The following is a 15,526-nucleotide window of genomic DNA, read 5'->3' as shown; positions in this document are numbered from 1 at the left end:
TAAATTGAACAAGGCCTGAGGGTTTATTCTTCTTCTCGTGTTCATTTTGTATTCATACTTTATATTTAAGTGTTATTCATGAATCATTATGATGTATCGGTCCGCAAAGTGATCGTTCAATTTTTGCTCAATTATTACATGTTGCTTTTTATACTTTTCTATTGGTACTCCCGCCCACATTCCAAAAACATGCCTCAAAATTGTTCATACAATGTGTGTGAATGCTTGTTTGTCTATTTGAACCCACATCTCACCCAAAGTCACCTTGAATCCATTCCAATTTGCCCATGACCCTGATGAGAATATATGCTATAGGAAATGCATGGATGGATGTTTACAATAAATACCAATAAGAAATACACACAAGGCATAATAGCAAACAACCAATCTACCAATGGGCTTTGCGCAGCACTCTATAATTAAAAGTATCATGCAGTCAAATGGCACATTTCGCGACTTTCATTTCTCATTTCCAAATTTTTAGCTGATGTTGATATTTTTGTGTTTGGCTGTCTCCACGGGGGGATCAAGGAGAATATACCGATTGATAGCTGCTTTCACTTCCTTCTTCTCACTATCAAACAAGCTTTAGAAATGATATTATTTGCCCAAGCAGGTTGAGCAAGAGCTATGGTCGCATTGCATCAGCCAGTTAATAGGGACCACAAAGAACAAACTGCTTTTCATCGGGGTTATTGACTTTATTTTGTCACATCAATAGCAGAGTTAGTGTCTCGGTGCCGTCAACCACAGCAGCTGTGGAAATCTCAGTAGAGATGCGGTGATGTCTAGTGATGATAAAAGACAAAAACTGCACCATATATGTCCACACATCCCAGCTGGGTCAAAAAGAGCGAGACAAAAAATGTGCAGCTCTTTAAAAAAATGTAAAAAAAAAAAACAGACACACTAGCAATGTCATGCTAGATTTCAGGTAGACAAATCAGTGCATTATGGGCTATTAGGAAGCGATGCACACACACAAACTATCAGTTGCAGAAAAGCACCAATTCATGACGATGGTCTGCAATCTAAAGCGTGTATATTTTCCATGAGTGCACAAAGATACATATTAGCTTCTTTATTGCTGTGGTGTTCACATCCAAGCATGTGCAATGTCTACTGCAGTATGCACAGCGGGTCCATGTGCTCCTCATGCAGATTTCTTTCATCTATGCATAATTACACATCACTTCTCTTGATATACATACAGTATGGGACTAACTTTTCAGTATGTACTTCAAAGAGCAATTCACTTATGACTCTTAAATGTGAGCAGAACAGAACAGATTATTCAAATAAATAGCTTTCATGATATGAAACGTTGTTGGCAGAGCTCAAATCTGTTCTGCAATGCTCCCTTATCACACAATCCCAATGAATTGAAACAATATATTTAATAGAGTAACTAGCTGTTTTCAATGTGTAAGGCGCACCTGCAGCAGCTTGAAAAATAAAATATTTTAAACCCTGCCAAGCCAACTGGCTGTTTTTCTTTACTCATTTTACCATGCATGAGTTATTGATTTGTAACTTTTTTTCCCCCCTTTCCTTGCTTTATTTCACGTACGGTGTTATAGGGTGTTCTGAAACGTGGCTTGAAATAAAAATGTATTATTATTAACATCAGTTGAAAGTGCACAATGGAAATTTTTTTAGTTCCGAGTTAAAGAGAAGTTCTGCGGAGAGACAGAAACTAGGGAGCGAGGCCTCAACTATTTTATGTTCTCTGACATCAGCCTCACCGTCCTACACTGAAAACCCTTGTGTGACACAAAACTCTATGACTAACATTCTGGTGACAAAACGAAACTGTAACAATTAAAAGTTACAATTTAAGTATGAAATCCTTGAAAGATAACATTTTATTATCTGTTAATGAACATTTTTTTTTTAATCAAGAACGGAGCGTGTTGGTATTGTTTTGTAAAAGTAAGAAGAACCCAAGTGGTTTAGAAAAGAGGCTGCAACCTGGAAGGCAGCATTGAATGTAAACTTATTTCTTACTAAGAAGACAATCTTCTTAAACATCAACATAATTCTAATTCTAATAGTTTTAAATTGGTTGTAAGTTGCCTGAAAAAGTACACAGGTTTTTACCAAGAGAGAGATCTAACTCTTATTATTTTTAATGGAAAAATCAAATTTGCTGATTTGTTTCAGTATGCTTGTTCATTGTGATTATAGCCGTGTTGTCATTTGAAAATATGCATCACTCCCACCAACTGAAAAAAAGGTTCTACACATTTTCTGCGTACTGGTAATGAGCAGGGATAAGAAGTGCTTCATATTGTGTATACTTTTGTCATGAAATCTTATACACTTACAGGACACTTCATTAGGTACACCTGCACCCCATAACGCACAGGGGTGACCACATTTAATTTCTGTAGTGGAGAGATGGGATGTGTTCAGTTTGAGATGTGTTCATGAACCCATTATGTTTATTATGGCAGTGGTGCGCAACTGCACCGAATCATGCTGAGAGCTGTTTCTAATATTTTGACTATCTCCTGTATATATAGAAAAGGTAACCAAAATACTAGAGTTTTTGAATATGTTTTCAATATTGGGCAATTGTCCCTAATGTTGTGGCCAGTGAGCGCTGTTAACGTCATCCTTCTTACACGGCCCTCTCTCTGCTGTCCACAAACTGAACTATCTGTTTGCAGGCGTGGGAGATGACTGGGGCGAGTGGGACTATGGGGGTGCTGGGTGTTGTGGCACTAGCAGGGGTTGCAGCACCAGGAGTGGATGCAGCAGGTGTGGAGGCGGTGGGTGTTGAGGCTGCGGGGGTAATGGAACCAGGGGTCCCACTGGGGGTCGCGCGTGGAGTCGTACCGGGTGTAGCGGGGATGATAACAACCGGGGCAAGACCTGGACTCTCTGCTCCAGTCCGGGACTCCGGACGTGAAGTAGATGCGACAAAACGAGCCTCCCTAATGCGGTAGGGGCTTCTGTAGGTGGAGATGGGTGACAGCTCAGACCCCCAGCCTAGATAGCTCCCACTCGAGGGAGAAGGTACATCGACACAGAAATATGAGGTAGTGTCTAACGGTGTAGCTGATTTCTTCTCTGGGGAGCTGATCAGGAGAGGGGAGGGACGTTCAGGTGACCAGCCGGGGGTCTTGATGTCCAAAGAACCTGCAGAGGATGACTTCTCAGTCAGGGTGGCGGATTTACTGTCGATGTGGCGCAGGCTTCCTGGTTGGGCAGGTGATGAAAGTGAAGGGGAACCGTAAATCGCACTCTGAAACTCTTCATCACCTTGAAAAGGGACAGATAAAACATGACACATAATAGGAAATAGGCACAATTGATAGAATGATATACAGTAGCTCATTTGTGCCCTCTCACTTGGGGATTATGGGGGGAGGAGGGTTGGATACATCCTATTACCTGATTATTTTTTTGGGGGAGAGGGAGTGATTACTCGGTTAGTCGATGAAATACCTAAAGGGTAATCTATTCCAAAGAGATTTGATAGTGACGGCCCTCCTGTCAGTTGCGCCACATTTAAAGGGAATGAGAGGACACACAGCCAGCCCACTCTCAGATCTGCCGGCCTGCGCTTGTCTGCGAAATTAGAAATAACGGTCTAACCCGCCTCTGTCGCAAATTTGCGCTGCCCGACACGCAGGATTTACGCCATTCGTGACAATAGAGCTCTGAGTATTTAGATTTGCGCATTGTAAACCTACAAACCTTTATCCTCTGTCTGTGGAGCACTGAAATCCTCTGTGATCTCTTCAAGAATGGCCTCATGCACCGGGATGATCTCTGGAACTAGTCTAATATCGTGGATTGTTGTGGGAGGAGCTTTCCTCACAGGTCTGGCTATGACATTGGTGAGAGCTGGCTTTGGTGGTGGCACCTCCTCTCTCTGGAGGGGGCATACAGCGGCAAAAACATTATTATACTGTACAGTATTTGAAAAAGCAGCATTTTTAACTTTTGTATTGGACTGTTCAGGTGTACTCAATGGAGTGGCCTGTGAGTGTCTTTGAATGGGAAACTGCTGTCCCGGATGCGCCCAATGATAATTGATGTAGTACCTGTGGAGCTGGGGTCACCTGAGGTCGGGGTGGCTGAGGAACTGGGTGGAGGACCTGAGGTGGAATACGTGGAGGCTGATGGGGAAAAAAAGAACAAGAATGGCACTCAATACAGCACAAAAGAAACGATTCTTTGCGTTATAAGATTCATGTTTGGGAGCACACGGATTGGACCATTTTCATTATTTAGTGGAAGGTTGGGTTTCATCCAACCATCCATTTTCTGAGCCACTTCTCCTCACAAGGGTCGGGGGAGTGCTGCCGCCGATCCCAGCTATCATCGGGCAGGAGCCGGGGTACACCCTGAACTGGCTGCCAGCCAATCGGAGGGCACATACAAACAAACAACCATTCGCACTCACATTCACACCTACGGGCAATTTAGAGTTGTCAATCAACCTACCATGCATGTTTTTGGGATGTGGGAGGAAAACCCACGCAGGCACGGGGAGAACATGCAAACTCCACACAGGCGGGGCCGGGGATTGAACCCCGGTCCTCAGAACTGTGAGGCAGACGCTCTAACCAGTCGTCCACCGGCCAAATACACCACAGACACGTCCAGAAATCAATTATATAATTTTTGCCTTATTCTGCCACCTAACTGACCACTAAATGACACTCAGAGGTAAGCACAGGACATTCTTACAAGTAGGCTACATTGGGACCAACTGAAAATAAAGAAACAATTTGTAATTACAAAAAAAGTCATAATGTTCCAGAATAATAATTTCCTCTAATTTTAGAGGAAAGTCATAATTTGAGAGGTCATAAATGTATGTGAATAAAGTCTTTAGTTGATACGAAAATTATCATACTTTAACAAGAATAAAATCAGAAGATTACAGGACATAATATTTATAATTTCATGAGGTTAAGGTTGTGATATGAGAAAAGTCATAAGTTTACAAAAATAACGTCATTGTATTACAAGATTAAATGTATAACTTTTTGCAAATAATGGCGTGACATTACAAAAAACTATTACTTTGAGAAAAAAACCCTCTAAGAATAAAGACGTACAACAATTCAACTTTTTTTCTTGTAACATTATCACTTTATTGTTTGACATTAAATGAAAATATAGACTCCAACAACTAGTCTCTCGCCCTGCCTCACCTGATTTATTAAAAAATAAAAACTGAAATATCACACAGCCATAAGTATTCAGACTCTTTGCTCAGTATTCAGTAGAAGCACCCTTTTGAGCTAATACAGCCATGAGTCTTTTTGGGAATGAAGTTTTTCACACCTGGATTTGGATATCCTCTGCCATTCCTCCTCGCAGATCCTCTCCAGTTCTGTCAGGTTGGATGGTGAACGGTGGGCAGCCATTTTCAGGTCTTTCCAGAGATGTTCAATTGGGTTTAGGTCAGGGCTCTGGCTGGGCCATTCAAGAACAGTCACGGAGTTATTCTGAAGCCACTCCTTCGTTAATTTAGCTGTGTGTTTAGGGTCATTGTCTTTTTTGAAGGTGAACCTTCGGCCCAGTCTGAAGTTCTGAGCACTCTGGAGAAGGTTTTCGCCCAGAATATCCCTGTACTTGGCCGCATTTATCCAGCAACCAGTCTCCCTGTCCCTGTCCCTGTAGCTGAAAAACACCCCCACAGCATGATGTTGCCACCACCATGCTTCACTGTTGGGACTGTATTGGACAGGTGATGAGCAGTGCCTGGTTTTCTCCAAACATGACACTTAGAATTAAGGCCAACAATTTCTATCTTGGCCTCATCAGACCAGAGAATCTTATTTCTCACCATCTTGGAGTCCTTCAGGTGTTTTTTAGCAAACTCCATGTGGGATTTCATGTGTCTTGCACTGAGGAGAGGCCACTCTGCCATTAAGCCCCGACTGGTGGAGGGCTACAGTGATGGTTGACTTTCTAGAACTTTCTCCCATCTCTCGACTGCATCTCTGAAGCTCAGCCACAGTGGTCTTTGGGTTCTTTACCTCTCTCACCAAGGCTCTTCTCCCCCGATTGCTCCGTTTGGCTGGACGGCCAGCTCTTGGAAGGGTTCTGGTCGTCCCAAACGTCTTCCATTTTAGGATTATGGAGGCCACTGTGGTTTTAGGAACCTTAAGTGCAGCAGAATATTTTGTGTAACCTTGGCCAGATCTGTGCCTTGCCACAATTCTGTCTCTGAGCTCTTCAGGCAGTTCCTTTGACCTCATGATTCTCATTTGATCTGACATGCACTGTGAGCTGTAAGGTCTTCTATCGACAGGTGTGTGGCTTTCCTAATCAAGTCCAATCAGTATAATCAAACACAGCTTGACAATGAAGGTGTAGAACCATTTTAAGGATGATCAGAAGAAATGGACAGCACCCGAGTTAAATATATGAGTGTCACAGCAAAGGGTCTGAATACTTATCGCTGTGTGATATTTCAGTTTTTCTTTTTTAGTAAATCAGCAAACATTTCAACATTTATGTTGTTTTTCTGCCAATATGGGGTGCTGTGTGTACATTAATGAGGAAAACTTCAATGATTTTAACAAATGGGTGAAATATAACAAAGAGTGAACATTTTAAGGGTGTCTGAAAACCTTCCGTTCCCACTGTAAACCTGACTTGATTCGAATACTTCATCCACGTGAGAAAAGAACAAACCTGCGGTACACGACGATGTTCATTTCCGTAATGAAGCTCTTCACACAAACCCATGAGTCCAGCGAGACCACCTTCTCCGTAGACTGACCAGATCTTGGGCACGTCCCCCGTCTTCAGAGCCAAACGAATCAGCAGCCAGTGATGATGCCTCCAGCCCTCCCACTGGGGTGGGAGGTCCATCAGGGTGCCACCTCCTGATTAGATTAAAAGCCACAGCCATGATGATCAATCGCTGAATTGCTACAGTATATGATTGATCGGTTAACTAAAACATCTGCTCCATTTGCATACTGATTGAGGAGTATCTGTAACATTTGCACAACCAACATTGTCCCAGATTATCGCACTACTCGTCACTTTAAACCGCATACACTCCTTGAAGTCTCAGCGCCCTTTGCACAATGGTCATTGCACCGGTCTATTGCAATATTAGTCATTCGAACTGCTCTAAGTGCTAGAGGACTCTGCATCTTTTTGCACAATTGTTTTTTGTCAATGTCTTTATGTCTCCAAAGTGTTCTGTAAATTGACTGTCTGTTGTACTAGAGCGGCTCCAACTACAGGGGACAAATTCCTTGTGTGTTTTGGACATACTTGGCAAATAAAGATGATTCTGATTCTGATTCTGAAAGGCCAAACAGACCTGACAGTGTTGCATGGCGATGAAAAGTAGGCGTGACTTTCTCCTCCAACGAGAGTATAGATCCACTCTCCATGCAGGCGCCACTGATCCCTCTACGGCGAATACTCTGGAAGATCTCAAAGGATTTGGGGTGGAGGAAGCGATAGTACAGAACCAAGGAGATCACACCTGTAGACATAAAGATGAACGTGGACATAAGGTGTGTGAAGCTCGGCGATAAAATGTAAGGAAAGAAATGAAAACTACTGACAGGCACTTAGCTCGCCTCACCAATAAGGAAGCTGCAGAGGACCGCGGTCGGGATGGCCACCGTATCCCAGGACACCATGCTGAACAACCAGGACGACGCCAGCAGGAGGAAAATGTTCTCTAAAAACATTACCTGAAGTATTGGAACACACAACAAGCCTCAGAACTGTGATGAAGCTGTTCACTTTTTTCCTGTGGCAACTATTCTTGGCTTTGTGCTGAAAAACTCACCTATTTGCTTATTTTTGTGCGCTTTCTGTGATGCCCTAAGATGCCACAAGATAGCACCATAGCCCTGGCTAATAGGAAAGTAGTAATTGGTGTCAAGGCGGTATTGTTGACGTGATACATCTCAACTGAGACACTAGGCTCTTTGTTTCTTGGGGAAGAGATAAATCTAACTTGGGTTGTTTGTGGCATTTACATGGATTGTTAGAAAGATGAAAAAAGATACATTATCTGTAGTCAATAAATAATTTTCAGGCTAATTAAGTGGAAAGGAAAATTTCCCACAGCTTACTAATGTGCCGCAGCACGGAGGTTGGGAATCACTAGTGCACTAGCTCACCGTGCTGCCATGATGATGAACAACGTTCATTAATTGACACACATAAAACATAACACACACACACATGCACACAGTCACGTACCAGGTAGAAGCCAGCCATGCGGAAGCGTGACGGACCGTACTTCACGTTGAGGAAGAAGAAGATATGAATGGCCCCAAGAATCAGATTGAAGAGTCTCCATCGACTAGTTGAACGGATGATGTCAGTCTGCTGAGACACCATCCAAAATGTTGTCCCCAACCAGTGCACACCTGATGCATGAAACACACAAAGTCAAAACGTAATTACAGTATGTTTTAAGTAAGGTACATAGATTCCCTTTGCCAAGGCCACTATGCTAAGCTATGCCATATTACTGTAGACTTACTGCACTATTTTATGATATGCTATAGGATGCTAAAATATACATTGCTATACGATATTATTTCAAAACACCAATCCCTCCCAACACTTTTACTGTTAAACCTTTAGTATAGCTACACATTAGGCCTCACGCAAACCTTGTTTTTTACCGAAAAAAGTACAGAACAACTTGCAACCGCCGATTGTCAAGGAATCACTGGTTTCTTTCCTATGTACTATATTGTGCAATGCTATAACATGCATATTATGACATCATACTTTACTGAAGAGCACTATATTATGCTATGCTAAAATATGCTATGTACAATGCAGTATTTTGCTATGCTGTGTAATTCTGTCCTGTGATATGACACACTATGTTATGAGAGATAGATAGATAGATAGATAGATAGATAGATTTCTGAGGCTATCTTATGAGAAATAATGTTATGTAATATGACTTTTGTCTGATCTCTGGCAAAGTCCTAACTGTATTGCCTGTGCCTTGAGACCATTGAAGCACATCTGCTTTATACAGACTCACCTATAACGCCAAGAACCCAGTGTTTGAAGACCCGCGTGAAAAGCATGAGGACGCCGAATCGAGACCCCAACATACTGACCTGTGCACACACAAACATACATAGTACAACGTACAAGCACATCTTGAATTGGTGAGGAGTGTATCTTGTCAGAAAGGCTCATAAAAGCGCTCACCCTCCACAGGAGTCGGCAGAAGATGGCAGCAGGGGTCATTTGCAGGTGTCCTGGTCTGATGAGGGAACATGCTCGGGCATACAGGACCAACGCCCAGGCCAGAGATAACAAACACACCGCGAAACACACGGAAGCTGGAGGACGATAGAGAAAGACAGGAGGTGGAGAACAAATGAAGTGTGAAAAAAGAAAATAACTCAAATAGACCATGGCTACAGAATAAGATTATCTTTAATACTGCCCAGAGAACTTTGTCTCTTACAACATCTGGCCTCCACGCTTTAATTCATCAAAGAAACTGTGGACATACATTGGTGCTTATGTTTTAGTTAGCAATAAAGTTCCAATGTGCCGTGTGTGTGAACTTAGATCATTATATTTATTACCCATGTTTTTACTGTCTGTTTTCTTTCTTTCTTTTTTTTTTTTTACTGTTTTATGCATAACACGTCAAAATGAGTCTACGACATGGTTTGATAAGTAAATGCGATTGAATGGAAAGGCAATACGTGGCATAAGGCCTTCAAAATGGGTGGATTTTAAATAGGCATCATTGTGGCATGGTTTTGTCAATCAATATTCAAGGACCTGCCCACTTTGTCGTTGATACCCACCCACTCAACTCAGCAGAACGGCTACGCGGCATTTCCTGGTTTTAAGCGAGCGAGTCTCAGCCATACAAATACAGACTATACTGTAGGTATAACCTACATATGTTGTGTTTTTCAACAATACTAAACTATATTTATACATTTTTTTATGTAACTGTGGTGGATGAAATAGTGAAGCTTGCATTCATTATCGCCGGCGACGATCATCGCGGCAGGTTCTATTCAAATGGATGGGGGCAGACTATGAGCATAACTTCAAGATATCCTCCTCTCTTTTAGTTTTCACCCATGTCCCCTTTCAGAACACGTTTACAATTAGTGGGACAACAACCCAACGCTTGGTGAATTGTGCTTCACAATGACAGTAAGACATCGAAGGACGTGACGTCGCTATGAATGCTTGGCCGGCCCAAGCTTTTAGGCGCGAGTGGACACCGTGATATGGACTCATCAGAGTCACTTTTTAAATTGAGCGCTCTGTTAGCGGGCCAGCCACAATTTGAGGAAATATGTCATGCTTACAGCACTTCCTCCCATCACACAAAAATAATTGTATAACATTATCGTTCCTACCTGGAGATTTGATGCCTATATCAGTGCAGATGAGCACGTAGGTGTGCAGCAGTGTTTCGGGGAGGGTGACCACCAAGGCCTCCAACATCCGTAAGGCGGACACATCAGCCTGTTGCATGATCTCTCCGTACACGTCCATATCTGGAAGACGCATGCACTCCCACAGCCTGCCAAGGCCACACAGACATCAAACACTGTATCCTCGGTCCTCCCAGTGTGTCAGTGTCACCCTTACTGTGTGGCCGTCACACTCATGTACAGTGGAAATAGAAGGTGAACACACCTCTGTTGCAAAATCGGCTTCTTCGCATGTAACAAACAAATGTGTCCACTTTCTATATCCACTGTGCATTTAATAAAGACAATTCACTTTATTTAATGCACGGTGTACCTTTTGAAGATACCCAGGTGCAGTATGTGAGTCCAGGTGAGAGACTTTCTGCGGATCTTTCCATCTGAGAGGTACCATCGGTAGCTGAGCCACTGTGGACCCCAACCTAGAATCATAAAATCCAAACCAATCAGTAGAGAAAAGCCTTATCTATCTATCTATCTATCTATCTATCTATCTATCTATCTATCTATCTATATATGTATATATCCTCACCTGGTAGCAGGAAGAGTGCAGTGAAGCCAGCCAGATGGGCGTAGCAGTAGTTGTGACCCACCCACAGATAGTACACAAAGCAGTAAATCACTGGAGAAAAACAAAAAGGAGATTTACACTGCAAAGGCCATCCAATGTAAAGAGATTGTGGATATGTACCTAATGAAGCGTCCAGTGACTGTAGTTCTTGAAAATTCTGTTGATTGTGTGGGGGGTTGATTGTTGAGTAATTGTGTCGTTAATCAATTGAGGTAAAATGGAGGGAACTACACGGCTCCAACTAATACTGTTGATTTGTGAATTTGCTGTCTAAAGAAGGCTAAACAGGACTTCATCAATGGGAAGGTGAGCAAGTTCCACTTAGACCTCCATTATGGCATATTTATACTGATATGGCAACAGGAGTTAAATGGAGTAAAATTAAACAATCAAAACAGGAGTAAAGGAAACAATCGTCACAAAAAACAAAAAAAAACCTTCTGGTGTGCATGAGAATCAAGTTTTATTTATTTATTTTTCCCATTTCCCTTTAAGGGCTCTGCAATTTTTGTGGATAAGAAAATATAGTCAAATGCCCATCGCTAATTGAAAGTTATTCTATAACAGTTGTGTGTGTGTATCTATATATATATATATATATATATATATATAGCGAGAGAGAGAGTATGTAATTGAAATAAAAACATTTAATATTTAAAAAAAAATCATCTTTCATTAAGCATTCTTTTTTCATTAATGAAAACTTCCATCCATCCATTTTCTATAACGCTAGTGCTCGTGGGTGAGCTGGATGCTTTTCCCAGCTGACTTTGGCAGTGACGTGCGTGATTGGTGAGGCACTGACTACAGTCACGTGACGTCTGGAGCTCAATGAAGCTCAACTCAACACTGCCACATGCTGGTTGTGGCACAGTACATACCAGACTCCACTGTGCACGTTTAGTGGCTTTTCTGGTCGATAAGACTAAATCCCACACACTTTCATTAAACATATTAGACAGTCTGTCTAATATATCTGCCTGAATGGATGTGTGCGTGGTCTCTTGAAGCATCATGGGAGCGATGACTCAACATGGCTCGTAACTGCACTTCCTATGCATTTAAACAGGAAATGTGAACATTCATCTATTTTAATGATGAAATCATTGAAATTATTGAATCAATGTAAAGCACGGACCATAGAACTAAAATGGAACAATTTAATGTAATCATAAGTTTTTTTTTTACTATTCACATGCAGTGGAAAGGAAAGACCACCAGGGGGCAGTGCGGCCTCACTTGTCTACCTTGACCACACGTCACTGGACTTTAGGTGAGAGGAGAGGTACACCCTGGACTGGTCACTTGAGGCACATATACTCAAACAACCATCCAGACTCACATTCACACCTATGGAGAATTTAGAATATGCAATGAACCTGGCTTGCACGTTTTATCGTTTGTGTATATGTGCCCTCCGATTGGCTGGCAACCAGTCTAGGGTGTAGCCAAAAATAGAATGGTCACTATCATGTTTGTATGTGATACTGTTTCTACATATTCCCCATATAAACTTGCCATTAAAAGTTTATATAAAGCTTTCCCTCAACAAGACCAGTTCCTCATCACCATTCGTCCAATACAACCTCTGCAATGATCTTCATCCCGTCTGAGGCATTATAACAGCTCGGCCTCTCTCCTTCCTTCCCCTCACACATGAAATCCAAACCTTCACTCTCCTGCTGCATGGGCAGGCTGTTCCGCCATAACTAGGCCCCATCCTGGGGTACGCCCATCCCCTCAACACCCTGCAAAAAAGGGGTCCTGAAATGTGCCAGCATGCTCCTGCAGTATGCAATGTTATTCCTGAATAAAGAATTTTAGGATGGTGCACTAGGGAGGGAGTGTAAGCATGTGGCATGAGTCTGCACTTTTGCTCATGCAGGGTGTAACATCGTGCACTGCTGCAGTCCGTGACGTCACACAACAAACACACAACTTTCGCAAATAGTTGCACTAATTCTCCACCATCCATCCACTGGTACAGTCAGTCAGAAACGATGTGTCATCACTAGTCTCGTCACAATGTTTCTGTAGGTTAGTGCATGTGAATGTCCGTTTGTGTGCGTGCGTGTGTGTGTGTCCCAGGTAGGACTCACGCGCCGTCCTCTCTGCGACAATGAGGATTGCAGTGAAGAAGAACACACAAACTTGGCAGCAGGCCATACAGGAGCCTCCTTGGTTCGCAGGTGCCGAGTAGTCCCTCATGGCGGACCCCCCGCCCCAGACACACACACTCAGCTCCGAAACAGCCAGTCCTCGTAGGAGGTTGGCGGGCCGCGGTCGTTCTGGTCCTTTCCTGGAGAGGTAGCGAGACAGAGAGAGCGAGAGAGAGAGAGAGAGAGAGAGAGAGAGAGAGAGAGAGAGAGAGAGAGAGAGAGAGCGAGAGAGAGCGAGAGGGTTCAGATGCTGCAGAAACTGCTTCCTCTTGCTTGTCCCGTTAAAGAGACAGCAGCCATATGCAGCAGACAAGCATAAAGAATGCTGTACTTGTTCGCATATGTTTAGCGCACTTTTCCCACTTTATAACCGAAAAAACATACTTAAAAACAAAAGTACTTACTTAGTACTTTTTTGGTTGCATGCTTTCAAATTTGATTTAAAGATTTGGTAAATTGTTGTAACTAACAAATATTGTTAGTTTAACACATTGTAATCATGTGCAACCGATGTACATATTTGAATTAAGTGAATTCAAATGATTTTTTTCTGGAGAGGTATTTATTATTATTATTATTATTTCTGTCATTATATACACATAACGCAGTTATATAAATAAATAACAGAAAACAACAGATTATTTCATCATAATCCATCAAATGACGAAAGAATGATTAACTTTTCCTCAAGAGAACTCAATTTCTCCTCTAATTTCCCTAATCTGTTATTACCATGGTGTTATTATATTAGAACAAAGTTCATGGAGTCTATGTATCAAATTAAGAAACAAAATTGGTTTAATTCGAACATGTACATTGGATGTCAAAACAATTGTATTCTATCTGTCCAGGGTACAAGCTTGCAATTTACATATAATTGCTGAGGACTGCCAAAACCTGAATACTGGTTATTTAGACCCAAGGAGTAAAAGAAATGACCTAAAGTTTACCTTGGTTTTGGAGACATGCTATAGCAGCTTTTCACCTAATGGGGGCGTAACAATACAAAATTTGTGTGCACGAGGGTGACCTTTGTATTTTAGTACAGGATATTACCACAAGGGGAACCATTTTCCCATTAGGGGACATTTCAGTTTTTCTAAAGACCTCAGAGGGCCATACTAAATTTATAAAAAATACTGATGCAACAATCAACTAAATATTTATCAGTACTCTATATTTTAAGAGCATTTATGGGTAAATATTTGGGGGCATTTGATAGTAGTTCCTTCGACGTGATGACTGAATCTTATTTGGGTTGCTACAACCACAATCATATATCCATCCATCCATTTTCTGAGCCGCTTCTCCTCACTAGGGTCGCGGGCGTGCTGGAGCCTATCCCAGCTGTCATCGGGCATGAGGCGGGGTACACCCTGAACTGGTTGCCAGCCAATCGCAGGGCACATAGGAACAAACAACCATTCGCACTCACAGTCATGCCTACGGGCAATTTAGAGTCTCCAATTCATGCATGTTTTTTGGGATGTGGGAGGAAACCGGAGTGCCCGGAGAAAACCCACGCAGGCACGGGGAGAACATGCAAACTCCACACAGGCGGGGACGGGGATTGAACCCCGCACCTCAGAACTGTGAGGCTGATGCTCTAACCAGTCGGCCACCGTGCCGCCCACAATCATATACATATTGTTAAATAAATTCCTCTTTTTAAAGGCAGAATTTTTTATACTAGTATTGTATCAGCAGGCTTCCTTCGCCACAGCTGCCCCTCACGTTGTCCAGCTGCCTTGTGTCAACCGTCGAGACCTTCAAGTTCCTGGGAATTACAGTCTCTCAGGACCTGAAGTGGGCGACCAACATCAACTCCATCCTCAAAAAGGCCCAGCAGAGGATGTACTTCCTGCGGCTTCTGAGAAAGCACGGCCTGCCACCGGAGCTGCTGAGACAGTTCTACACAGCGGTCATCGAATCAGTCCTGTGTTCTTCCATCACAGTCTGGTTTGGTGCTGCTACAAAAAAGGACAAACTCCGACTGCAATGGATAATCAAAACTGCTGAAAGGATTGTCGGTACCCCCCTACCCACCCTTGAGGACTTGCACGCTGCCAGAACTAAGACAAGGGCGTGCAAAATCCTCTCGGACCCTCCGCATCCTGGTCACCAGCTCTTTCGGCTCCTTCCCTCAGGTAGGCGCTACCGATCAATGCAAACTCGAACTGGCAGACATTCCAACAGCTTCTTCCCTCTTGAAATCAACTTCTTAAACACCTAACCTACAATTCCATTACAACATGTTGCCAATTTTTTGACTTTGTCACATTTCTGTGGGGCCAATTATACTCATGCACTCACTGTAGTAGTCTCACCACACTGCACTATTTGCATATCTG

General features: G+C 42.6%; 1 protein-coding gene across 1 annotated transcript; it reads right to left on the bottom strand.

The window, feature by feature from the left end:
* Positions 1–636: 636 nt before the first annotated feature.
* On the bottom strand, positions 637–13,323 carry xkr5b (XK related 5b). Its single transcript, XM_061765904.1, has 13 exons — positions 13,116–13,323; positions 10,978–11,067; positions 10,762–10,867; positions 10,371–10,537; positions 9,187–9,320; positions 9,014–9,092; positions 8,209–8,378; positions 7,580–7,691; positions 7,310–7,477; positions 6,667–6,860; positions 4,056–4,130; positions 3,706–3,883; positions 637–3,267 (listed from the first exon to the last, which is right to left on the bottom strand). Exons 1-13 carry the CDS (start codon positions 13,222–13,224, stop codon positions 2,624–2,626), a joined length of 2,226 nt encoding a protein of 741 aa, XP_061621888.1. The 5' UTR covers positions 13,225–13,323; the 3' UTR covers positions 637–2,623.
* Between the last annotated feature and the right edge of the window lie 2,203 nt (positions 13,324–15,526).

The sequence above is a fragment of the Phyllopteryx taeniolatus genome, chromosome 2, assembly GCF_024500385.1.
Source record: "Phyllopteryx taeniolatus isolate TA_2022b chromosome 2, UOR_Ptae_1.2, whole genome shotgun sequence".
NCBI classification, from domain to species: Eukaryota; Metazoa; Chordata; class Actinopteri; order Syngnathiformes; family Syngnathidae; genus Phyllopteryx; species Phyllopteryx taeniolatus.
This window is presented reverse-complemented; position numbering and strand designations above follow the sequence as displayed.